The following is a 26,706-nucleotide window of genomic DNA, read 5'->3' as shown; positions in this document are numbered from 1 at the left end:
TATATTCCTCAGAAACTCTCAGCTAAGCCCCTTTTCCCCTCAAACCCTCTGTAGAGTTCATTTCTCTAACACACTGGGACAGCTGTTCAAGTGGTTTTTTTCAAGATGAAAGCAGCCAGAATTCTTAAAATCCTCCAGCTCAGTTTTACTGTGAACATGCTCTTAATACATACAGATGTACTTATGTAAACTTGAGAGTATTAATTTAAATTTGTCTGCATTGTATTTGACTGATCATTTATATCTGCTATAATCTTAAATTGATAAGTCTCCTAGGCCATATTTTCACTATTCTGCAATTTTTTTACCTTCAGTTTTGGCTCCATAAGCAATTGATTATTTTAAAATCGATATTGCCATCCCATGTAGTTAGATGGCGTGATAAACAAAAGACGTGTGTCTCAGATCCTTAAGGAAATGTACCATTTTCTAATAATCACACTCAGCATCCTGTTTAAAGATGGATTTTTATCCATTACATGCTTTTTCTCCTGCTGTGCAATTCTCACTAAAGCATAGAATCATCATCTTCTGTTTCAACATGCACTGCATAACATCCTCTGTATCATCCATGCCAGCCACAGCTGTGACACTGTATCTTTGAAGAAAGCAAGAAAATTAATGAGGTAGAACCTTTCTGCCTGAACCCCAGGTTGATTAGCTTCCACAAATTCATGTTTTTCAGGGTATTTCTTCATGAAATCCTGCAAAATAGACTTAAAATATCCTCAGTCACAACTGATAACAAGCCCGCTAACTGCTTCTGTATATCATATAAACCTTTCTTTGAACAGTGGTTTTGTATTTGTCCCTGTATCTGATAATTAAACCCCACGTTAGGGCTTTACTTTTATTTCTATTTCCTTCAAAATTTATGTCTTATTATATGGACCTGTTTTCCTGTATGAGATCCAGCATGTAGAAGACTACTGTACACATTTTTATCTGCACACCAGCTTATGCATCCTTGGTCATAACAGGAAAACTATTCTCCCTCATACACAACTCCTTATTCTTTCATTCGGCCATAAAGCCAGCTTCAAAGTAACCACTCATTATACACAAAATACTGGTTTCTTTTAGGGAATGACAGATCAGCCTTTGACTTAAAAACGGCCAGGATCTGGGCCTAAATCTTTTCTGTCTGTCTCTTCTGTCTCTGATAGTTTGCTATAATTTAAGAGAAGCAGTTCTGCTGAGTTTGGGTAGATAAAAGTTACGGTTGTCTCACAGAGAGAATAGTATTTAGCTTATAATAGAGGCTTGTTATTTTACAGTTAAAAAAAGCCAACTCTGAGATCCTGTCCTGGATGCCTAAGTGTATGTGTGACTTATTTATATAGTGTATTTTGGCACAAGAATGTGGTACACAATGATCTCTTTTAGCAATATTTTGAAGAACATGCCAATTTTGAAAGACCAGCCATTCAAGGATGTCACAGAGTTGTGCCTTCTCTTGAAGAGGATATAATTGAGAAATGTTTGCTTGTGATATCTATCCACTGTTTCTAAGGAGGGAATCTTCATTCACATCTTTTTTCAATTTTCATTTTACAAAACAGTTTGTGCCAAACTGGAACATATCAAGTAAGGCGAAGTTGGGTAAGCACATGTTTTTGGTATATAATAAGTAGTACGTTGCAGTCCAAATTCTGTTCAGACTGAAGTTGTCTTACTAAGCTGCTTTTTTTACAGAGAGGTTAGAATAAAGGCTTAAAATCAGGACAAGATCCCTTGTCTCTTATGAATGAGAATATTAGTAAAAAGACAAATTGGTTCATAGGAGATGTTTAGGATGTTATTCTTAATATCCAGGGCTGGTCCTTCAAGTCAAAAGGACTTGACTCATCCTGGGACCCAAATATTGCAGTGTTGAGTATCTATTATCTACTACATCAGAATAAGAATTGCTAACCTGTAAATTTTACTTAGGCTTTAATAGGTTTTCCAATATAATTTAACATCAGTGAATTGGACTGTTATTGAAAGTAAGGAAAAGGCTGTGGATTGTTTCTGTTTGGATAAAAAAATGCTGATTTTCTTAAGTGATTTAGTTGTCTATATTCTACTGAAATCCAAATGAGAATCTGTAATTCTGCTGAAATTGTTAATTATGAACTCGCTGTGTTTCCCTTTTTTCTTTTACTAATAGATTTCTACGTTGTCTTTTAAAGTTCTGTACATGATATACAAAGTAAGAAAATCCAAAATGAGAGAAAGCTAAATGCTGTTCAGGCACCATCCTAAAGCTCTTTTGTAATTTTAAATATTTAACATCATGTTATAACATCGGTGAATGGATAGTTGGCAAGATTGACTAACACAGATGTTGAAAGAGGAAAACTAGTAACCATTTAACAGTGCAAAAGGGCTCCAAAATGATTCAGAGCCTGTGGGAAATGTGATATGATTGGTTATTGTTGTGTCTGCCAATTAAATAAAGCTCATCAAATTATTCATAGCAAATAAAATCTGTTGCAAAATGAACTCATTTTAATCACAGCAGACTGTTCAAAGATGCTTCACTTTCTCTAAATGCAATTTTTTTTTGGTCTGGTAGGGATTAGGAGACCATCCACAATGGTCAGCAGTCCCTATGACTGGTAATGTGCACAATAAGATTTTTTTGTTCTCTACCTTGATGACAAACTTTGACATTTTGGAAAGAATTTATACTTTCCTATTTGTAAAGAACACTGTACTTTCAGTACAGTTTCATAAGAGAGAAAATAAAAAAGAAAGAGCACCAATACATCCTAACAGCACTAAGAATGGATCCTAGCTATGTATAGAAACATAATAATAATTTCAAATGACAACTAATGAACTGAACACTTCTGGTATAAACGCTTCAATGTTAAGAAAGAAAAACTGTAGGGATTTAGAGTTCTGGTACCAGTCACACAACAACTGACAGATAGTGAATAATCATATCCAAGTTCACCATGAACACCTGAATATTATAGCACACTGAATATAGCACCTTTATTCCAAAGCATATAATATTTTAAAATCCATATATATTTTTGTTGTTCTCTGAATACAGCACTTCCCTATAGGTTTATGCTACGCTTTACAAATCCACAGTCAAAAGGCTAATGCTCAAACTGTGAGACAGCAGCCTCGTTCACTGAGGTAGAAAGAAACTGGGGAGCTCAAACCGCCACAGTATTACTGCTGATAAACATTTGCACCCAGACAGTCTCCTACTTGGGTCCTGAGCAAGTCAGTGGCATTCCTCAGCACAGCCATGATACAGCCACTTGCTCAGAGATGGTGGGGAGCTGCACAGGAGCCTGGACTGTCTGTGCTGTTGGACTACATTACTGGGTCAAGACTTCACCAGCTCTCTGTAGAGGGTTGTATCTTCTCAGTTTTGCTAAGTTCTGATCTGACTTCTAGGCACTTAAAAATATATTCTAGTAATAGCTTTGGTGCTGGAAATAATTTTCTGATTTTTCCTGACTATAAATCTGCCTATCAGTGAAGGAGAAAGAAGCTGCTTAGACTTAGGAGAATGGGAGCACAGGTCTGCTTTGTACTTGCTAAACTCAAGTTATCTACAAAAAGAAAATTCTCCAGCTATACAGCATAGTCCACTTTCAGGCTATATGAAAAGATCAGACAGTGCTTCTACTTGAAACACAGAAACAAAGGTTAATGAAAGCCAAGGCTTTTGGGCTAAAATCTGTTTCTTGCTGCCACTGTAACTGTTGTGTGGATTAGATAAGAGTGCTTTCCTGCCATGTGGCTCTCCCACAATTAGAACAGGTTCACATAAATAAATTTTTCATTTCATTGTTTGTGTTTAGACTTTTCTGGGTTTTTAGAAACAGCTGTGCAGTTGTGCATCTAAGCTTAAAAACACTCCAGGCAAGTAGTTCAGGTGCTATACAATGACCAGAGCACTGGAAACCAGGATGATACTGTAGCTAAACAGCACAGTTGGAAGATAAAAGCTGTAAAAGCCTCTTGCTCATATCTTATGCTGTTTCAGGCTTTCCCTCACCTTTCAGGCAGAGTAGGGACCTTTTTAAAAAAAGCTATAAAATAATTACAAACAACAAAATATAGACTTTTAAGAAACCATGCATTTCTGGAATAGTATGTAAGACTTCTCAACAACTTTATCTCCTTTACCTCTGAAAAAAACCCCAAAGTGCATCCTGCTAGCTAGCTAGCCTCATTACACAGAAACAGGTATCCACAAAACACTGGGCCTCTTGTTTCTAGTAAATCTCCACTCTCCCTTTGCTTCCCATTTTGCTCTCTAATGTTGCAATTCTTCCCAGTGAAAATATCTTTTTCATGATAATCAGTGGCTACCAGCTTCCCAACCCATAAGCATGCACCCTCTGTTCCCAAATAGTTTCTGTCCTTCATCCAGCTACATCACAGAATGCCAACAGTTGCCCCTGTTCAGAGAACACATTTTCAACACCTGCACATTCTGGGTCTAAAATTATTTCTATGATAGCATTTATACATACAGCACCTTTTGTCCCACAGCCTTTTAAACAAGCTAAAGATATACATGCTTTGTCCAGAGATCATTTAAACCACCATGGAAATGCAGCCAGCCACGGTTTGAAATGCAGCAACAGTTAATAGTGCATAGCAATATAAGAGTAGTTTAGGTCAGCAAACTATGAATGCATTTGTTCCCAATGAAACTGTTGCTGTAATTTAGAAAAGGAGTAAGCAGAGTAATTATTCTGTTTGGAGTTTGGCCAGGAGACCAAAATTAACAGCATTCAGACTTCAGAAAAAATGTTCAAGTGTTTAAAATGGCCACAAATGATGTGGACCTAAGTTTTACATTTTATTTGAAAGATGGATGAGCAGGTCATTTTGCTGGCAATGGGTCCCTAACTGGTTTGCCTCAGAGCATTTTTTGATCAATACTTTCTACTTCTTTGTGTACAAAGATTCTGCATTCATCATCTCTCAATCCTTCTACATTCAATGTCTTGCAATCCCTTAGTTATAAACCCCATGTTCTAGTATGGCAAAAATGAAAGGGAAAAAAAAAAAAGAAGTATTGTAGTGTGTACACTGAAAAGCCTTAATTTTTTTAAACTATACCCATGAGGAGGACCAAGAGGAGCAAATTAGGTTTCTGCTAGGATTTGTTTTTTCTACTTCCTTATCAAAACAAAGATCAGAAAGAAAAGCATCCTTTGCTATTTTAATTTCATGACTGACTGGGGATTTGGATGCCCTAGGATTGTTTGGGGATGCCCCAGGTGAGTAGCTGTTTCTATCCTTGCCCCATGTGGCACAGAGATTCTTCCAGATGCTCAATCCCTTCACCAGGGCATAGGGCAAGGGCTCAGCTTAGCCCTGTTAGTCCATTTACTGAAGGCCAGGCTTCTATAATCATGAATCAGAGCTGGTAAATACTCTTGACATGAACATGGACAAAACTGAAATATGACCATTTGCATAAGCAAATGCCATAGTGCAGAGAAAGTTATATGGAAAACATTTTTTTTCAAGGGAGCATCTTTCATTCACAGCAATCTGGAATATGCTGCACTCGCATTAGTAACATGCTCTTTGCTAGGGCAGCACATCAAGATTGCTGCATCAGCAAATCTGCGTGAGTGCAGACTTAGCCAGGCCTATAATCTTCTTTTGATCTTGGCAGTAACCTCCCACTGACATAATTGATAGGTCTGGTTCTAGTCATGGAGTTCACAGAGCCTAACATTTACACTCTGACCCATAATTATATTTAGAATATACACACACCTCTTCCTGCACAGAGAACAAAAAGCTGCACGGTACATCTTTCAGGAAGATTGTAAAGGTTCCACTCATCCATCCCTAAAGACAAAATTCCTTTTCAAAGCTTTCCATCATGCTGTGCAGTAGTTGTTAATATGTTGCCAACCTCCTATATGTATCATACAAGGAAGACCAGGGAAATAACTAGGATAGAATTTCATTATCTAGGTAAAAAAATGTCCTTCCTTACAGCAATTCAGTTATTGAGGAAGTACTGCATGTTACAAGATATGACCAAGATATTTCTTTCATCAAACATAATGAAACTGGAACAAGCAATATGAGACTTAACATATCTGTGACTTTCTACCTCAGGAGGCCAATACAAAGCAGAAGGCTTTTTCAAGTTATTTTATTATAAAAGTGATATGCATGCTTAAAACACGCACCAAGGGAATGAGAAGCTGCAAAATATTAAAGTAACCCTAGAACACATTAGCACAGCTTTGATCTGCAAGAACAGTACTGGCAATGAACTTTAGTTTTGTACTGATTTTTTTAAACTTCATCATAGTTTCTTGTAATATCCTTTGTTTTGTTGAATCTCAACTTCAAATTCAGCATGCAAATTGCCCCATGTGTTTAAGTCTGGTCCTGATTTATTAAAAAAACCCTCCACATTCTGGTTCTTCATAGGTTGACCGAAGGAAGTCCAAGAACTGCAGTCAAAGGATGCTTTTCTGGTTTCAAGTAAGCAGATGTTAAAAGATGTGATGCTTGTGTTGCCTATATTTAAAATTGTCATACTATAGTAACCTAGAAAGCTCACCATAAAAAGTCCCTCATATTTGTGCAATAAAAATATTATTTGGGGGTATTTTTAAAAGGCTATCTGATTCATCATCACCAAAGGAGGAGGATCAGTACTCCTTCAGGTGACTAGAGTGCCTGCCCAGGAAAAAGAACACACTCACTTTTGAAATGTTCCATTTTCTATAGACCCGAGTTTCTGTCACTCAAAATAGTACAACAAATCTTGAAAGAAATGGGAAAATGAAACCTATTTCCCAGAAGGCATCATACTAACCACTGCAGCTCATGCACTTTTAATATATTTATGGCTTATATGTATTGTAGTAGTTCCTCCTTTGGCAGCCCAAGTTTTTAAGGAATTTTATTCACTTTCTTCTGGGACTGAAAGTTATTCTCCTCATGAATCAGTCTGTTCCAGAAAAGGATCATAATGGCATTTTGCTGTTGCTTAGAAAGGAGGTGAGTGGAGCTCCACAGTCCTAAGCCGGAAAGTCAGGGATCAGCTGTGCTGTGAGCTGCAGCCCCAGGGCCTGCCTGGAGGCACCACCAGCCCAGAAGCAGTAAGCACTGAAGCATTGCTGCACCTGGCTGTACGGCATTCTAGCACAACTCTCCAGCCACATATTGGGTTCATTCCTTATGATACAAGGTCAACTCTTTAGAAGTCAGACTTTCAGGGGGTTTCCTTCACTGCACCCACTAGTCTCAATGCACCCAATTTGCCTGGGCAAAATCCAAAACCAAAATCCTTAACAGAAGAGCACCACTCCTGTTCATAAACATACCAGTGAAACTAAGCAGCCTCGTAGGAAAGCACTTTCTTGCAGAAAGGATGGTATATATGGACATTTTACACTTGAATTTTCCTTATTTGGTACATTAGGAAACTGCCAACTTTATACAATGTCAGCTATTATCACGTCCATAGTAACTGGGCCATGTAATTAATTACTAGGTAGCTATCGCTATGAAGCCAAGTGTTTAACATAAAATTGCTTACATGGCTTTGACTTAGCAAATCACATGCACTGAATGTATGAGGAAATATTGTCTAAATCCTTATTTTCAAGTTATTATCTAAATTCTTTGTTGTCATATTCTGTTGTATTCATTTTGATAAGCACTTAATTTAACATCAAGTAATTTTTTCCTCTAAGTAATGGGACCATCTTCTCCCAAAAGCAATTCCTTTTGCTTTCTTTTTTGTTTGTTTTGTTTTATAAAATGAAATCATTGCCATGTAATCCACACTAATAGCTCCCCTGACAATGTATCAGCAAAATACAGGGATACGTGGCTCAAAATGTAAGCAAATACAAGCAAACTTTGACAGTCAGACTTGATGACCTTAGAGGTCTTTTCCAACCTTAAGATTCTATGATTCTATGAAAATACTGTATGTCCAAACCTGCCTTCCTTGGGCTGTCAAAATTCCTAATGAAGACTGGGTATATGTGATATGCTCCGTATCTAATCACTATCCATCACTAATGGCTCCCTAAGAACTACAGCTGTAGTCATCTGCCAGCGATAAAGCCTAGATATCCTTTGCTATGAAATCTAAAATGTGATATGCATATCCTGTAATTTCAAGTAAGAATTTAATTTCATTATGTATTTTGTTCCTCTCAGAGGGAACAAATATTACAATGCATGAAACAAAGCCTTGAAAAAGGGTAAAGGTATATCAAGAACCTTTAGCTTAATTAAAAAGAATCTGGGAACTACATCAGTTCTTCACGTTTGACCAACTCTGTCTAAGTCTAAATGGAAGAATAAAACTATATGTAAAGATATATGTTTATACATGACCTTAAATCCCCTCTTAAAGAGCGATTCTTCTGGAAATTACCCTTTCGCCAAACCCCCACTTATTTTTATATTGATTATTTTCAGAGGAAAGGAATTGGAAGTCAATAAGAATCAGGAATATTCAGTTCCTTTGAAAGTCAGACCTGGGGTTACGCTAGTCCAAATATTTAAGAACTATTCTTAAAGTTGTAGTATTTCCTTAAATGTTCAGGAATTTTGCCACTGTGAAATTTGCTAAGATTAATTCATAAGAAAAATTATCATCACCTCACTTGGATCCCCAGGGGCACTTCTAAAAGCTTTTATGCAGACTTTTCTTTTTTTCACTAAAAAGAATTATGGAAAAATTCTGCACCTATCTCAAAATTTACATTGATATAAGATCTACAGAAACATAATGGCATCCTGATGTCTTGATTTGAATTTCTTTCTTCTGCAGCAAAAAGGAGTAGGAAAATGTGACATCAAATGTTCTGCTAAATATTCAGCCTTAAAGTTTGAGTAAATGACTCATTTGAATTTTCATGTTAACTTACCTCTTGACAAATACCATACGAAATGGACAGGCAAAAATAGAGGCAGCATTTTGAAGAATTTGTTTGCTGCCATTTGGAGACTGTCATTTCAGAGCAACTGGAATTCAGTTTTATCTCTTTTGTATTAGCAAAACCTTATATATTTAAGATGTAATAACTTTTGTAGAATTTCACATGGTAATTTCACTAATCTGGAACAAACAGACTGGAAGACAAAATTCTTTAAGAATCAATATGACATGTGGTTGTCAGAAACACAATAATCTCTTTTTCTAAAAAAAAAAAAAAATAATTAAGAGGATTAAAATGGCCCTGTAGTTCTATAAAGAAAAAAAAAAAATCCCAAATTTTCACTTATAAACTGCATTTTAAATAAGTTTCAGGTATAAGATTCATGGTACTGAGCAAAGGTGCATCTTTATTCTAATTACATTAATTTCACTTTGATACAGAAGGTCTAATAAATTATATATTTGTGTAATGCACCAGTAACACAAAAAACCACAATATATTTTGCATTCTTATTCTGTTTTTCATGAGATTTCCCAGAGTTCATTACAAGAACATGTATATGTAATTTGGTGATATTTTAGAATGTTGGAGTAAGATTGTTTAACCAGATAGAGCACAGAATTTGACCTAACAAATATACAGCTTAAAGCATTTATCTGATGCTTTGCCAAAGTTTTGAAAATGTTTTATTAGTGCAATGTTTTTCAATCTTTTGACTTCCACTTCCCTTTCTTGTTTTCTAGAGGAGGTGACAGTCCATGAATAGCAAATTCAGACCTACCATGAGTGGGCTTGCTTTTCTTATCACCTTTTATAACATTTTAGGAAATTGCCCTAAGTCACTGGTGTAGGTTTGAAAGCATTGTGTTAGCCTACTGCAACAAAAAAAAACATTTCTAGGTACATCTAGATTTTAGAGACTTATCTTCTACAATATACCTTAGAGCTGAAAAAACACTACTCCACATTTTTAAGGAGGACAGGGACTGAATTCTTCAATGTATTCAAGAAGTAAAAATATAAATTACAAAAGAAAGAGGAAACCAAGAACAGTTTGACAGCACTGATAAAGTATGAAATTCTAATGGTTTATCCAACCTGTTTAATTAATCATTGCTCATGTATAGGTGATTTCTAGAGGGTCTGATCCAACGTGCTAGGCACTACACAAACAGGTTGTGAAAATACTCCTTTTGTCCAAAAATGTTTTGATTTAATAGCAAGCTATAATGTAAGCTTCTAAGTGTATCTTTAAAGGGGCATCATGAAAGACCATCTCAGGATGTGCAAGACTTTCAGTCACCTTTTCAGTTGATTTAGAGACAGGTTCTGACACCAAATTGCCAACCCTGCAGGCTGCAGTCCAAGTTGGCTTCCTGGATTAAACAATGAGCAACAACATTGCCAAAAATTTCACAGCACTAAATAAATGTGACCTCAGTCCATGTATTACCCTCCAGTCCCCAAAGTCTCTTACCTGAGGCTAGCATTTGCAGTGGAATATGCCATGAATGTACAGGAGTACTCTGTGAATGCTTGGTACTGCAGCCTGCTGCTTGTTGATTTTATCCTGAGATGGAAAAAGGTGAGATGTAGCGAGGGTCACACACACTCAGCGGCAAAGTTGTCTCTTCAGACATCTGACCTGTTTGGAGAACATCTCCCTGGAGCCAGGTGTGGTTAGACTGCAAAGGCACATCTGAACCAGCACAACTAATTCTGTAGGGCCCTCCAGTGCCACAACCATTGCCCTAACCAGGGCTACACAGCCCAGGCTACTGCAGATAGCTGATTGTAGCAATTTACCTTAACACTAGATGAGGTGCATCTATGCACCTCTCTATTTCTGTGTAGACCATCTCTCATTAAAGTGTTCCCCTCCAATAAGCAAAGGAAATGAAATCTTCTCTGTTGAAGTAATAAAATAAACCAAAACACTGATTAAGATATTTTCCATATCCACTGTGGTTAGAAGAGAATGGTATACGTCTATCTTAATTTGTACTACCATGGCCAAACTTCCCAGATACCTTAATTGAAAATGTACACACTTCTCCCATGCCTTTGAACATGTACCAAATCTGGATCTCTCTCCAAAAGTACACGTAAGCGATAGTAGCCAGATCATTCTCTTTACACGTGGTTTGCGTGCCACTGCATACCTACAATTTCGGGGTACAGAACATAGTTGAGGTACTTACCTGAGGCTGATCCAGAACTTGCATTTTCAAATGTGTGTTCCTGCACTGCCAGATTAACTAGCTGTCAGGCATGAACTGCAGAGCAGATTGGACCATCTGTGAGGGAATGTTACAAGAAAGGTTTCTAGCCAAATGTCTGCATTCTTTCTCTGCAGGAAATTTCGGTACAACATGCCAAATAGAATTTGGAAGTTAAAAAAAAATAATAATTTTGAAGTTATAATTAGAACTCAGAAAAGAAAGGAATATATAGCAGGGCACTGAGCTGTGCTTGAACTAAGCTAATAAAATCTCCAGGGGAAATGCTAGCTGCCTGCTTCTGTGCTCTTCCTAAGGGTGGCAGGAGGGCACTACAGGCCAGCGGTGGCTGCCCTGGGTTTCACGCCACCATGTAAAGAAACACACAGACATGGAGGTACAGGTCCATGAGGCCACAGCAAGTATGGGCTTAAAAGGTTTGCATCCCATGGATGAGGCCTTTGCAATGGGACAACTCCTCTTCTCCACAGCAAACGCATTTTAGACTGCTTACCTATTCTCTGATGACCATAAAGCTGTTAGCTTGAAAATTCACAAGATTGACACCTGTGCTTTGCCCCCCAAGTTATTCAACAAATAACATGTCACCTCTTCAGGTTTTGGGAAAGACTACTATTGGGCTCCCCAGACAGAAGCGTTTAGAAAAAAGAAGCACAGATTGAAACTGCAATCAAGGTCAGGGCAGAGGCAAGCACTCAAGCAAATGCAGGAATCAGAGCAGAAGCAGGGAGCCTGTGTGCAAAGAAATCTGAGTTTGTTGTTGGCTGTAACAGCAAAAAGCCTGAAGTTATCTGCTGCAGCAGGTGATGTGGGGACAACCCTCCTTGGTGAGTGTCATTGTTTGCTGTGAATGGAGCCATGGAACACCTCATCCTTCGCTGACAACAACCAACAGTTACTGAAACCCCACAGAAAGTTGATCAGCCCCCAAGATTGTAAAAGACAGGCAGTCAAAAGCTTTTTGGAGTTGTTATTTTCACTAGAAAGAAAACATCTGCCCTGCTGAATGTGCAGGATCCCAATAGATGTGGATAGGTGGTGGGAGGAAGCAGCGCCCCACCACAAAGGAGCAAAGCTGAGCTACAGCCAAAGGGCACACAGAATGGCTCTTTCCCTCCCTGCATTTACAGTCTGCCCTGGTAATGTGCGTGGTCTAAATACAATAAACTTGAAGTTAAAGTTTTTGATGTGGGAACATATAACTGTGTGGGAAAATGTATTCTGTTAACATTTATGTTCGTTTAACAGGCATTCATTTCAAAGTGAGTTCTGAGATACAAAAAAAGCAGAAATATGCAAGGGAAAAAAAAGTTCAACATTTTTCTTAAGCGTTGCTCCCATCTGTTAGATCGAAGTATTCAATTAGATACAAAACTATTACTTTGACTTATGTAGCACCCTTCCTCCAGAAAATACAATGTCATTTACAGAGGATTCATTCAGCCTCACCACACTCCAGGAAAGTGAGCACTACTAAACTCCCTTTAGCAAATGGGACATCTGAGATAGTGGAAAGTTGAGTGAATTACCAGTGACCTAACAGGAAATTAGGGACACAAAAAAACCCCCCAGATCCAAACAGTGGGTTCTTAATGTCATCTTTTAAACACTAGATACAATGTTACTACTTATGTTTTTAAGCTGAATGTTGTGGAACTGTTTAAAGACATTTCTTAACAGACAACAAAACTGTTCAGAAAAAGCAGCTTGAGAAAGCAAAAAGCTACTTTTCCTTGCTTTTTCACTTTCCAATCTGTAAACAATCCCAATGGTGGCATTAAATACACCTGCTTTGGGGGTATGTTTTACCAGCTTTGCCTGACGCTGCACAGGATGTGGTACGTTATTTTTCTATATGAAAGACATATAGATTGCTTGAAAACCTCACAGTCAGGTGAGTTTGCACCATGACTCACCAGCATCAGGGAGGAAGTAAAGAATAAGGGACAGAATTGCCAATAGATAAACACATAGAAAGACAGAATTAATTCTCAGCAACACAGAACAAAAGCAGAGACAAAGCAGCTGGAAACTAAAATACTTACTGTTATGCTATCAGATTTGGTCATTAATGCTTTTTAAAAAAATGTATAGCAACAGTCCTTGATGATCTGCTGCAGCTGGCCTGAACTTAACCATGTTTCTGGAGAACAGGTCAGATTACTCTTTCCCTTTGCTATTCAAGAAAGGTAGTGATAGCAGAAACTTACTGCACCTTGCACCACCAGCTTTGCACCAGCGCAGAATCATCCCATACCAGGAAAGTATGTCCATCGCTAGCCACAACAACTTTATGACAACACTGTGCAAAGTGACTTGACAGAGGGAGATGAAAGGAATCCTCTCAGTATTAGATCAAAATCTGGGACAACCTCTGCTGTCAGCATCATGAATACAGATCCATCTGCCAACTCTGAATTACACTAGTGTACCTGACAGCAGAATCTGTACCTCAAAAATGGACCTTAGAAATCCCAAACCAACATTTTTTTAAGCATGTACCTGCTCTTAAGGAAGAAATGTAATTGAACTTTTTAGAAATCACTCTATAATTAAAGCATTTAGATGGATCAAATCCCTGAAGACCAAAAAAGGACTGAAAACTAACTCTGCCTAATCTTATCCTTTTTCCAGCATCAGCCAGTGGTATGGCTACGGTCATACCCAGGGATGCATTCTTAGTGTTCAGAAAAGAAACATCTAAATGACACTCTAGTAGAAAAACAAAAACTCCAAAATCAAAATGAAATGGTAATTTTCCAATTAAATCACGTTCTAGAGCTATTAAGTAATTCATCCTTCAAGAATAGAAAATAAATTGCATTTATGCACTTTAACACTTGGAAGAATGGGAGGATCAATGAACTGCAGCTTACACTAGGGATACATGTTATTACTACGTCCTGAATGTTGGTTGAATTGCTCAGGATGAGAGGGACCATTATGACAGTCTAGTCTGACTCCTGTAGAGAGTCTTAGCACTTGAGCCAAAGGGGAGGTATCTGGGGTAGCAAGGTTGTTCCCCCAGCAGACAACAAAATCCTGGTATTCCCCTCACTGTATAAATGTGCAACTGTAGCATCAGAAATCTGCTTAGCTTGGTACTCATAGCTCTTGATCAGAGCTTTAAAATTCTTTTCAATAACTATGTAGGTCAAACTTTTAAACTATCTCTGTTACTTCAAAGAAAGTTTCTGAGCTCTCAAGTCACTTTTACAGGACACCGTACCCCTGCCTTTTAATATTGTACTGGATAGTGTTGTTCTGTCTCAGAAGGCATTATGAACTTCTGCAAACAGAATTTCCTCTTCTGGTGCAAACTCACACTGAAGTACAGACGAAAACAGAATGAAAATAAAAATTTAAGTAATCCCTAAATCCCAGGTCTTTAATGTCATATCTTCAACATCTGTACATATGTGAGTGAGAAATTAAGGCTGGCATTCAACCCTGAATAAATATGCATGAAAGAAACTTGAGAAGTTAGTTTGCACAGTAAATTGTGTATGTGTTTGTAACGCATGTTATGGGCAGAGCCACTGTTATGCTTGCTTCCTTTTCCTCTTTTATCTCCCAACCAAGTTACTGAAAGATGAGCTTCACCACCATTTTGAGTGGGTCTGTGGCAAATCTCTTAGTTATTGACCTTGTTAGTCCCACGGTGCTCATTCAGTTACTCAGCACAGCTTGCCTTCAGCAAAAGCAAAGGCACTTCTCGAGCACTTTGTTGAACCAGAGCTACTTAAAAGCCACATGCACAAACTGGTCATTTGGCAAAGAATATTATTGTTACGCAACTGACATCATCAGACTTTCTCAATTAACACTTATGTATGTAGCATATGCTCAAGGGCTTGTTTGCAGTGCACTTGGCTGCAATAAGTGTGACTCCCAGATGGAGAACTAGCTTTGTCTTACCCATGTTGCCCTCCATAAAATTTTTACACATACAAATGAAGGAACACAGAAAAAAAGAAGGCAAAGCTAGAGAAAACACCCTGGTTGAGTTCCTTTTTAGTTATACGCCTGCTCTTTTGGCCTATTCTACAATGCTAAAAATTAATACCACAGATGGAGGGTGGGTGTTAAAGGCCCATTGAATACTGAAATTTTACTAATCTGTTATAACAGGAAACATCTGTGCTAAATTCAGTGTTTAATAGCTCTTCCCATTTCTCATTTCAGTTTTGGAACATCAGTATTTACAGGACACTACCAAGAAATTATTTGAATTCATGGTCACAGACAATTCAAGTCTAATACTGATTTGTTGCTGTGAATCATTTCAACAACTATGGACTTTGGAATGCCAATGTACTTAATCAATTATCCTGTAGTTAATCCAGATGTCAAAGATCTTCAGTTCCAGAACTAACAGACACATAAGTATTTCGATTCTTTCTAGTAAGCTACATTCATTTATATTTATGTGAACAAAGTCAACAATTCTTTTACCATTCTGTAACACCACAGCTGAACTTCCCCATTGCTTGAATTATCTCCCGAGCAAGCTAATTTCAAACATACAATTGTCACTGAAATAAACAATGGATCATATAGTAAAACATACAGGGGGAAATCTTCAAAGAGGAATAGTTGTCTCTAGAAAACTTGTTTCTCTAATGAACTCAGTAAAATATCTACCAAACTCTCCAAATAACCCCTTCCTACCTTCTTCTGCCCTGCCAAGAAGAACGAGGCATGCATTGTCTGTATGTAGTCCTTTCTTTTGTTAGATCAAATCTGGTTCCTATAATAATAAAAAAAAAAAACTGTTGTGGGAGCGAAGAGAACAACAGCATCCACATACCCAGCAGCCAGGAGCGAGGCAATGGGAATGCAGAAGGCAGCCTGACTGCACAGACTAGCTAGAAACTAGCTAGAAGCATCTGCCATTGCCTGAAGTGTCCTGCCAAAATCTTTGCTTAAGGGCTTCCCTGCCTTTTAGCTGTTTCATGGGAACTGAACTGAGATTATCCTGACAGGGCATATGTGGGGAGATACTGCCAGGCCATCCTCCTCCAGCTTAATTTGTGACATTTTACTCGCTATTGTATATTGAGTATATGTATTAGCCAGCCATGCAAAAATATAGTTAACCATTCCTACCTAGAGGCACGTTTTGACTTTTAAGATATCAACTTGTCTTTTAAGTGGCTGGGGTGTACATAGTTTTCAATTTCAAGTAAGTTTGGTGCTCATGAAGGAGTCTGAGACTCTTCAGTGTCAGAGAATGACAAATGATCCATAGCTTACACCTGGCAAAAGCTTTTCCTACACATTCCCTCAGGGGCCTAAGACAGAATCTGCAGATAATACACGACTTATTACAAGCTACAATCTGACAGTCATATTCTTTAATGGTGCCGATTTGCAGAACACTTCTGGTCACTTGGGATAAAAAGTGCTTCCATGCTAGTCTTATAGCCCTACCTTTAGAAATAAACCACAAAATTTTAGGTATGTTTGTTCTAGCATAGGAAATAAGCATAAGCTTCTGCATTGTCCAGAAAAGCTTGCAACCAGCATAACCCTGATAAAATCCAATCCCAAAGACCACATGTCCCATCACTGCAGCAGTAAGCAGACTGAGAAGCCACACTGAACTTTCAAATGCCCTTGTTATACCTGCAGAATTGCCAAGGAATAAAAGCAGGTGGCTGATTATGAAATCTGCTGTTATAAATCCAGTTAAAAAGATCACATTGCTTGTCCCAAATCAATTAAGATTGGTCAAACTGATTCAAATCTATACATCAAACACAACATGAACCTAAGTTGAAATGTGAAGGTTCAAAAAGGTTAAATACTTGCAATATTGTTTTACTGCTCCTTTCTTCTGCCTAGCTCCAAGACATTTTTGGAAGACAAAGATCCTGAAAATATTTTCAGGTGGTTTTTCAGAGCAGATTTTCAGAAAGTTTGGAGAAGATTTTAAATGTATGCTTATCCTAACTGATGCTCAAAGTATTTAAGGCTTCTTCATCCCTCGAGTAAGCCAATTTTCTACCCTATGATCTTCTCTAATCTTGTAGAAATGTAGGGACTGCCACAATACATCAGATCTAAGGGTCTACTCAATCCAGTATCTAAGTTCTGCTAAGACTAGCAAGAGCTGTTTCAGGCCCTGGAACAAACAAAACATTTGGGGTCAATAGTTAACCACCTCAAACATCTGCTTCCCCCACCATACTTCCTCATCCTCCCATTCTTTACACTCACTAACAATGACTAAAATATTGCAATGTAGAAAGCCAAAACATGCTAGCTCCCAAGTGAGAGCAAGGAGACACTAGGGTGAGGGGACCTGAGAAAGGAACAAAAAATGTTGCAAGGAAAGGTGCTCCCTTCCCCTATGGTTTGGTGTTTCGTTCTGGTTTTTTAACCTACACCTTCAATATTGTCCCTGAAAGTGCCTCCTGGCTCTGGTGGCCAGAACCACTTGTTTCAGACACAGGTGTTGAAAATCATTCAGTCAGCAGGTACAGAAGAAATGATTGCCTGAAAATATTTTTTACTGCTGATTAGTCTGGCTATGCTGTGAAGACTTTTATCTATTCAGATAAATAGGTTTGCCTTTCTCATTGTTTTTCCTTATTGTCAAAGAGATTTTTGTTTCATTGTTCAGATCTATTTGCTTGTATCTACTCTGTGTTTTTTAATCCTATTCTTCTTTCAGCTTTCTTGTCTGTTTGTTATTCTCTTTTCATAAAGACTCAATTTCAGTGACAGCAGCTCCAAAGAGATCCAGGTTTTGCTCTCATGAGCATGTTAACTCCTAAGAGTCATCATCAATCAGCATTTGAATGTTTAATGTCTTTCAAGTTCCTTTACTTTGGCATGGTTCTCTGCCTTTTAAGTGCTTTCAAGTACATCTTCTTCAAACATGTTGCCTACAATAAGCCCTAGTTGTCTTGCTTTTGCTGTCTTCTTTATTCATAAGAACCATCAATCAATTTCTGAAACAAGTCTGCTTTCTATCTGCTGTTAAAGTCTCCCTCCTAAGTACAGTAGCTAGAAAGGGAAGGGAGAGGGCATTGTTGGTTTTACCATGTATTCATCTCTTTCAGATGCGCTTCTGTTTGATGTGAGGGAGGTGAACAAGCAAGGCAGCTTCAAAAGGCATTGCGCTTCTGTTGGTTTTGCTTAAAACTGTAAAGTTTGATCCCGGGTGGGGGGGGGGGGGTTGGGTTGGGTCTCAGTCTTCCAGTGAGGTTTGTTGCACATGTTTAGCTGTTTCTTACACAGCCCCATGAAGGGAAACGTCCTTAGCAGGCATGCTAGGGTCTCTTTACAGTATTGACACTGCAGTGATTCATGGAAGCTTTCCTACATGTTACAGATCACAGCTCTATGAAAAATCTGGTTTAATGATGACAAATTCAATACAAAATTTTACAGGCTGTACAATGACCCCTGGAATAGGGCACTAACAACAGTGAAAATCCAAAATAAGACAGAATGTAGGTGGAAAAAAAGTCTGCAGATGTACTACCCTTTCCAGCAGTGTATAACCATGCAGAAATTTAGCCCGGTCTACTGAAGAATAGAACTAATTGTAATGAAAGTCAGGGAGTAGGCCAGCTCCTTACGTATTTTAAGGCAGGAATAATATGCAAGCACACAATATTCTACACATAATGCAAGAGCATGGGCAGCACAGATTTGTTCTCCCCTTTTATTTGGCTCATCTAATCTCTGCTTTTCTGATTTGTTAAGCTTTCAGAGACATACCCCAAGTGAACACAGTGTACCCATGAGGAAGACAGACAGATACATAAGCCAAGAAATAGCATTCCTCTAAGGCAACTAAACAAGTAATGCATTGTTAGAAAAAGCACCAGGCTAACATTGAAGGAAACAAGCTAAAAAATGCCTTTTTTTTTTTTTAAAGTTGGAAGTAGGAGCAGATGACCTACTTATTGTACAATTATATTTATGCTTGGCAGTTGTATTTGGGTTCTCTTCTTTGTTTACAGCTGTTTATAATACAAACTATTCAGTGGAGCATACTTTAAAAATAATTAAAAGGCACACATATACAGAATGCATTAAACTAGCAAGAAAACTTAAAATTGCAAGAATGTAATTCCTACTCCCAGCTGTGCATCCAAGGAAAGACAGACAATATTCTGGGTGACAACTCCTGGAAGAAGACTATCTCTTCAGGGAAAAGAGTATGAAATGCATCTTGCATAAGAAACTCATATTTCACAAGACTATGCTTATGCAAATGAGTAGTTTTCTTTCATATCAGAAAACAAAGTTTGCTGATCCATTATTTAATTGTGAATTTAACACGGAAGAGTCTGATAGCTCAATAGCTATTTACAGCTATTGCTGTAAAGGAAGTTTCAGACTCATGTGCAGCTGCTGTATGTTAGACATCGGTCATGAATCCACACACAAAAGTCCATCTAAAAATGTCTCTTCAGAGTTACTTGATATTCAAAAAATCCTAGGAAAGATGAAACAGGTGGAATAAATTCTAGATTAAAAAATCACATTAAAAATCAACCATATAAAAATTTTCTTGCTCTATAACCTCAGATGTGTTAGCGTAACATTCACATGAATCTTTTTTCAGATGCCAGTGGGTAATTATAGGAACACAGGGTGGATCCTCAGCTGGTGAAAATCGTTATAGCTGTACAGAAGCCAGTTTATGCCAGCTGAAGTTCTGGCCCATAAAATCTCTTCTAAACCTGAAAGAACATCTTGTACTACAGTGTTATTGGTCTTCAGGTGATTGAAAACCATCTTGATGAACAGTGTGGTCTCAGGGAAAAAAAGCAGGACTGTATGACAAATTTCTGTTCTGTGTTCCTTTATTTAACTTGATTAGAATGATATATTTAAGCAAAAGCTTGCATGGTACAATGCACCATTAGTCACATGCTGCTTCTCAATAGTGAAACCATCAATTTTATTATAGATGTGAATATGTGCAAGAGGTCTAACTATAATTGGAACATTAGCCAAGAAGCAGATGGGGATTCTGATTAAGAGTATACCTCCTGGGTATACGTTGTACAAGCAGCATCTCTAGCAGAAGACAGAAGGTTATCAAGCCCTCTCACAGTATATGCAAACTAGTTATAAACACAGCAACAAAAGCTAGAAATTTGTATTTGGACACTGTGTGTTTAAGAAAAGGTTCTACTTCATGTAAATTAGGCAAAGCACTAGCCTCCATGCAATACAAAACATGTGTTCTATCTGTTCCACAGAAGAGCAGTTTGGATTATCTATTTTTAAATTTAGTATTTTTAAAAAAATCTAGATCGCTACAGTAGATACAAGTGATTTCAATGTGGAAAATGAAGTAATGTGCAAATGCTGGGTGTTATGGAAAAGAGAGATCAGATCTACTCATTTGGTAGAAGAATAATTACCTTTTTTTTAATGGATCCTTTAAATTTTAAGGTTTAAACCTTAAATTTAAGAACTTAATTTCAGATATTTTTTTAAGAATCAAGGTTCTTGCAAATACCAAACTATCCACCTGCCTTACCCGGACCAGGAGTAACAAAGATATTCAACCCTAAAGAATAAAGCTTCCACTCACTCTCGAAAGTCACATCAGGACACAGTGTAGCTTGCATGCTTCCAGGTGTCATTTTCCTACATCAATCTCCCAGCTTTCTTTATAGTCCCTGAGATTTCTGCTCCCTGATTTTCTAGTACCTGTGTTGTATTTAGCTGTTGGAAAGTCTGTCGTTGCCAGTTGCACAGAACTGTAGCAGAGCAGTCTTACAGTTCATATTGCCCTGGCAGACCAGCAGACAACTATTAGTATCTGAGAAGTATCCAGTTTAATTCAGACAGCATTCTCTATGGTTGAACAGTGGACTGATATGAAAATGCAGAACATTCTCTTTTTTCCAGAGAATCCTCTTTTTCCTGCAATGATTTTCACCCAGAATACTGCAGCTCACACTCACCGCACCTCATACAGATTCAAATGTGGCTAAAAAAATGCCATTTCACTATGTGATGCAACATGCAGCAAGTAACTCTGAGTAGCTATTGCACAGTCCCTTCTGACAAATACCTGTCTCCATTTTTTCTATTCTCATGATATACCAAAAACTCTTGTTATACTTTTTATATAAGGAACTAATTCCTAAACCAGTTTAGGTTATATATTCATAGTATATTACATATGTTATACAAACGTAACAATTAACCAAGCTGAGAGCGAGCAGCTCAAGCAAAGTAACTTCACCAAGTGACCAGATAAACATGTCGAGGATGGCAAAGGTTATGATTTCCATATTTGGATTCACAGGAAAATTATTTATCAGGAGTCTTCTACCTCTAACATTTATTACGTTGCAGGAGAGCCATTCTTTTCTTTCTGAGTGGATAATAAAGGTAATCAGAATTACTCATGTAAATCAAATGGAGAAGAGACCTAGGAAAAAAAACCACAACAAACCCACACTCCAAAAACGCATTGTATGACAATGCTATAGAGGCCATTGGGAACAACCCCTTCCTCCAGAACATAATCGCATCTGCTCTCTGTGGACTAATGTGCCATAGCATGCAATTTTGTGCTACGTAAACTCATCTTGAACACGCACTGTGGAATCTCTCATTCAAATGCTGTACAATTATTCCCACAACACTCCTTAGCGCTCTCACCACTATTGCTGATATTCTGTCAACATTTAAAAGACAAATTAATACCAGCAATGACTGATGCAGGATTGCCAAATGAAGTGTTGCAGATAGCAGGGAGGAAGGCAGGTTCCTCCTCCTTTTGCAACTCCTTCTTCTCCCAGTTTTCCTCTTACCACTTTAAGCAATCCTTCATAAGACACTCATAATGCCATTCTGGTTTCCTACATGGGTTCTCTAGTGAGAAGTAAATCCAAAGACTGATCCCTATAGTCTTTATTTCCAGGCAATCTCCTCACAAAGATCCAACAGCCTGTTCTGTACCTGACAGATCTACAACCCTGTTCCAGAACTTTTCCTGTCTGCAGAAAATAGACTTTATAATCTGTCTCCCCTAAATGGTCTCTACTTTCTTGATTACTATGGCTAGTATCATCATTCAACCTGTCAGTCAGTACTGTAATCTTCACAACATCGTCAGCTTACATTTTTCTGAGTTCACTGCAAGGCTGTGCTAAATCACACCAGTGTTAACTTTGCTAAAATACAGCATTTCCTGTGCACCATCACAGCCTAAATTCTTGTCCAAGTTCTATCTCCTGTCTCAATTACTGCAAATCCTTTTCTTGCTCACATCCATTGAAAATACTGCTGTGAAGAGTATTTATCAGCCAGTCATTTTGATCATATCACCTCAGTTTCTGTATTTCCTCTTCATTTACTATACTTTCACAAACACCCTGATCAACCAATCTTGACAACTCTTTAGATGCTGGTGTGCCAAGATCACTGCCAACTGTGGTGACTGGTATGACTTTAGAGATTGCTTGTAGAGTTTTCTAGCTGCCTGCTGTATCCTAGAGTTGAAGGTCTTTGGAGCGAGCAGGGAAAGGAAGTGATCTGTATTCTCCCTTATTCATGCAACATTCAGCACCATGGGCCACTCTCCATGAAGCATGCTCTTGTGTGCCAAAACAATGCATCAAACATGACAGCAGAGCTTCCCTGCTGAGAATACTTTTTTTGGAGTCTAACATACCAGTTCTGCTATGGCATATAGGTCCTGTGAGACTTACTGTCTTCTAAAAGAGAAAAATCTTTTAGGTGGGACACTTTAAAACAGTTCTTAATTATATAAACAATAGAACAATGAAAAAGTCCTCAGGGTGGGATGGTATGGCTATCATTTCACACATTCTAAATCTAGTAATTATGATAAGAGACTTCATAAAAAATCTGGGGATCACAGAATACTCAAAATATACTTTTTCAAGTTTACAAGCGCTGTTTCATTTGTTTAGTCTGACACAGATAGTTCTGGAATTCTTAAAATATTGTCTCCATTTTCTACTATTAACAGTGAATCCTTACCAAATTAAGTTTAGCAAAGAATTTACACTATCAGCCCCTCTTGAGCACATGAGGGTTTCTTAATGACTCAAAACCTGGGAGAAAGTTTACTGTGCCAGGGACCTATTTCTAAGGAAAATTCCGCAATGCTGTCAAAGCATACAAGTGTAGTATAGACCTACCTGGCTAATTATATACTAGCTCAGGTACACAGGTAGTGATAGAGGTTGGCACTATTAACCCACATAAGCTGGCAATCTAATGATTAATGGTGATGCAGGTTGATTTGCAGCCCATGCTAAGGCCTGTGCTGCCGTTGCCTACATCATAACTGGCTCTTAGTTCCTTTAAAATGGGCTGGAGTATGTCTCAAGAACATTGACTGATGTGGGAAAACTATGATGCTCCAGACTGATGCTAACAAGGCCCAGAGGACAGCATTTGGTCCTGCTCGTGTGTGAGATCCCACTTAGTGGTAATACTTATTGCCTACCCAAGAGTACTTTTTGCCCTGTCACACTTTGCAGTATGCACCTATTCATTGTGGCATTTATGCACACCGCTGTAATTAAGATTCTGCTTTGATTTTCAATATAAAACATACCATATTAGTTGTAACTTTTTCTCTGAAATAACTCCTACATTTACTACGTACGCTTCCTTATGATTGTTTTACCAGAAGTGGAGAGGGATGTTGGTTAATTGTGCTTCATTAGTAAATTTCTTATGTGATAAAAATTGTTCACTCAAAGAAAACATTTTGCAATTATCCAAAATCTGGTACCAATTTTATCACTGAAATAACAGAAGTTTTTATTATGTATAGAATATTGATGTTTCCCTTACACGAATTTGCCTATGTTAATGAAATATTTAGATTAACCTTCAGCTCTTACGGTTATTTTGCAATGTGTTCAGACTGAGCTGTTGACCAACCAAATTCAAGCTGCCTACCCATGGCCTTTAGCAGCATTTCAGAGAACAAACACCCCCAAGTCCGCTGTGTTCAGAGCCGAGCACTGTTGAGCAAGGTAGGAGGATCCAGATCCAAATTATTTTTGTCACAAGTGGCATAAAATAAAAAGGAAGAGGTTGGACACCAGCAAATGCCATTTTCACTTCCATAAAAGCAAAGGCTAGAGCAGTGGACAGGAGAATTCAAGGTTAATGATTAATGGGCAAATAATTTCTTGCAAAGCATTGATAATTCTCTCCTTTTCCCCATCTCTTGGCAGAATTTAGCAGTGCATTCCCCAGCTCTCATTCAGAGAAAGAAGAAATGAAAAGTTTGCAACTTCTCTCATTTTTGTTGCTTTCTTGTATCATCACCACAGCAAATACATATGGAGGAAAGAAAAAAGGTAATATCCTATCAAACATAAATAGTGATCATGAACTTTTTTTTAGTGTTTATGCTATAAAAATTAAGTAGTATTGACTGGTCATCAACATGTTGGGGTTTGGGGTTTGAGTGTTATGTTCCCTTAAAATATGGCATTTATAACTGTATTTATTGGAAAATGTAACTGTAATTACAACAGACATTTCTCAGTGGAAATCTACACATTCTGAGACTATAGGCTTAAGGTAATCTGACCTTTAACGAAACTTCTGCTGAAGCTAATTTAAAAATGTATTAGTTTGAAAATATACAGCAAACTGATATCAGTTATAATCATCATGGGCTGGAAGTATTCTATAAAATAGATACAGTCTCCTACTATGAATAAAAATTTCTAGCTATCTGATAGCATTTAAGCTTTCATTTTCTGAGTTGCCTAATGTAGGCTGCCTTTCACCTCAAGTGTGATGAATATCTTTGAGTGAAAGAGATACATCTGCAGTACGTCTTATAGAGAAGTACTGTGGAGGACCTTTATCATTTACATGGTTGTACAACCATTTTCTATGCATTTGTGACACTGCACATTATGTCAGTATCTATGTGACTGCCAAGCGTGACAGTGCATCACACAACTGCATTTCTTAAAACCTTTCTAATGTGATTGACAATGACAATTTCATGTTTGCCTTCATCATTGAGACATACATAGCAAGCATTAGTTTTCCTTCTTATCTAACTCCATTTCTAATACTCTAAGTCTGGAGGGGATAAATGTAGCTTTCTCCTTAGCTGGAAACAAAGACAGACATGCACATTCACAGAAGCATGGCCTCTTTCAGTAGCTGTGTTTTGCATTTATGTTAATTTCTATTAACAGTTTTAGAAACCATTTGCTATAAAAGTGCTTTATATGTAATGGGCACAGTGATTTCAATCTACAGGAGGCAGGACCACCTTTCTTTGATTCTGCACATTAAACTTCCCCTTGGGTTTCATTTTGAACAGTATAAAATCCTTGAATTAAGCCACATTTAGAACTATAAATTTTAATTAAGGCCATAACTTGGCCTGGTTTACCAGGCAGCAAGGCCTGCACATCCTTTAGAATCGCTGAACCTTTATCAAAGTTTCTAAATAGCTTGCTAAATTCTATATTTTTGAGAGAACCAAAAATCAGAGCACTAATTTTAGTTTCACATCATCTTTGCCCAGATCTATTCAGAATCCACTGTGTGCTTAAAATTCAGTTCATCTTAGATACAAACACAAGGCAGAGGAAGTCACTGCACCCCCATTCTTTTACAGTCACAGGTCTTACCCTATGCCAGCTCACATTCTCCTACCCCCACTATCCATGGCACCATTTATAGCAAGGTGAGTCACTTCACTCTCTCCATCCCCCTTTCCCCTCATGACCTAGTACTCCTATGTCAACGGACTTCACTTGTTTGCTCATTGCTTCTGCAGCCTCAAAACACAGGACACGTGTCATATCAGCACTAGCAGATATGCCTAGTTCGTTGTATGCTGAAGCAAGAGATTGATTTAAGCAGCAGAGCAGGTACATTTCTAAAAATGCAAACAAATCTACTGTGTTTTATTCTAGAGGTTTTCCACAGCCTAACAAGAATTGCTAAAGAGAGTAGTTACAAGGTTAAAGGCCCTGATATTCCATTATGTTGAACTCAGATCCTCATCTCCTGCCAGTTTTAAATCGTTGCAACTCTAATTCCAACAATCCATTTACATAAATGTATATTACTGCATCTTTCACTCCCTTGTTTGTTCTCCTTCCCCAATCAAACCTCGGCCACATCAGCTTTGTCCAGAAGATAATGTAATTCATACTTCTTGAAACTTAGCCTTATTTATGTTACCATTTGATTCATCAGTATAGCTCAGCTAGTTCTACCTTTCCTCAGATCAGCTCCAGTGTGTTGGCCACACCTAGTAACCTCAAGGAGTCTTTTTCCCCATTTCACTTCTCAACGAGTGCCAGTAAAGCATTAATCCTCACTAAGGAAGGGCAGCGAAGTTTTTAGCCCTACATGAGAGACCTTTTAACGCTGTCAAGTGGAGACAGCTTTCAGTGACCATAGTATATATTTTACCTGAATATCCTTCTACCTTGGAGTTTGCTTGTTCTTGCTTCAGCAGGAACTGCAGTAATGAACAGTATAACTATAAGGAGCTATAAAACCTTCTCAAAGCGGAGTGTCTGGCATGTAATTTTAGCACAAGC

General features: G+C 37.9%; 1 protein-coding gene across 4 annotated transcripts in view; it reads left to right on the top strand.

Moving 5' to 3' along the window:
* Nucleotides 1–1,449: 1,449 nt before the first annotated feature.
* LIPC (lipase C, hepatic type) overlaps nt 1,450–26,706 on the top strand; it is a 77,959-nt gene continuing 52,702 nt past the window's right edge. For 2 of the 4 annotated variants that reach the window (XM_054836919.1, XM_054836917.1), the window contains exons 1-2: nt 1,450–1,602; nt 24,355–24,480. In XM_054836919.1, the coding sequence (XP_054692894.1) occupies nt 1,479–1,602; nt 24,355–24,480 (250 nt within the window). In that variant the 5' untranslated portion in view covers nt 1,450–1,478. Of the gene's footprint in view, nt 1,603–24,100; nt 24,151–24,354; nt 24,481–26,706 lie in introns of those variants that run through there. The other 2 variants (XM_054836918.1, XM_054836920.1) reach the window with 2 other exon arrangements.

Source organism: Grus americana, chromosome 10 (genome assembly GCF_028858705.1).
Source record: "Grus americana isolate bGruAme1 chromosome 10, bGruAme1.mat, whole genome shotgun sequence".
NCBI lineage: Eukaryota > Metazoa > Chordata > Aves > Gruiformes > Gruidae > Grus > Grus americana.
The sequence above is the reverse complement of the archived record's forward strand: the minus strand, read 5'-3'. Positions and strand labels throughout refer to the sequence as shown.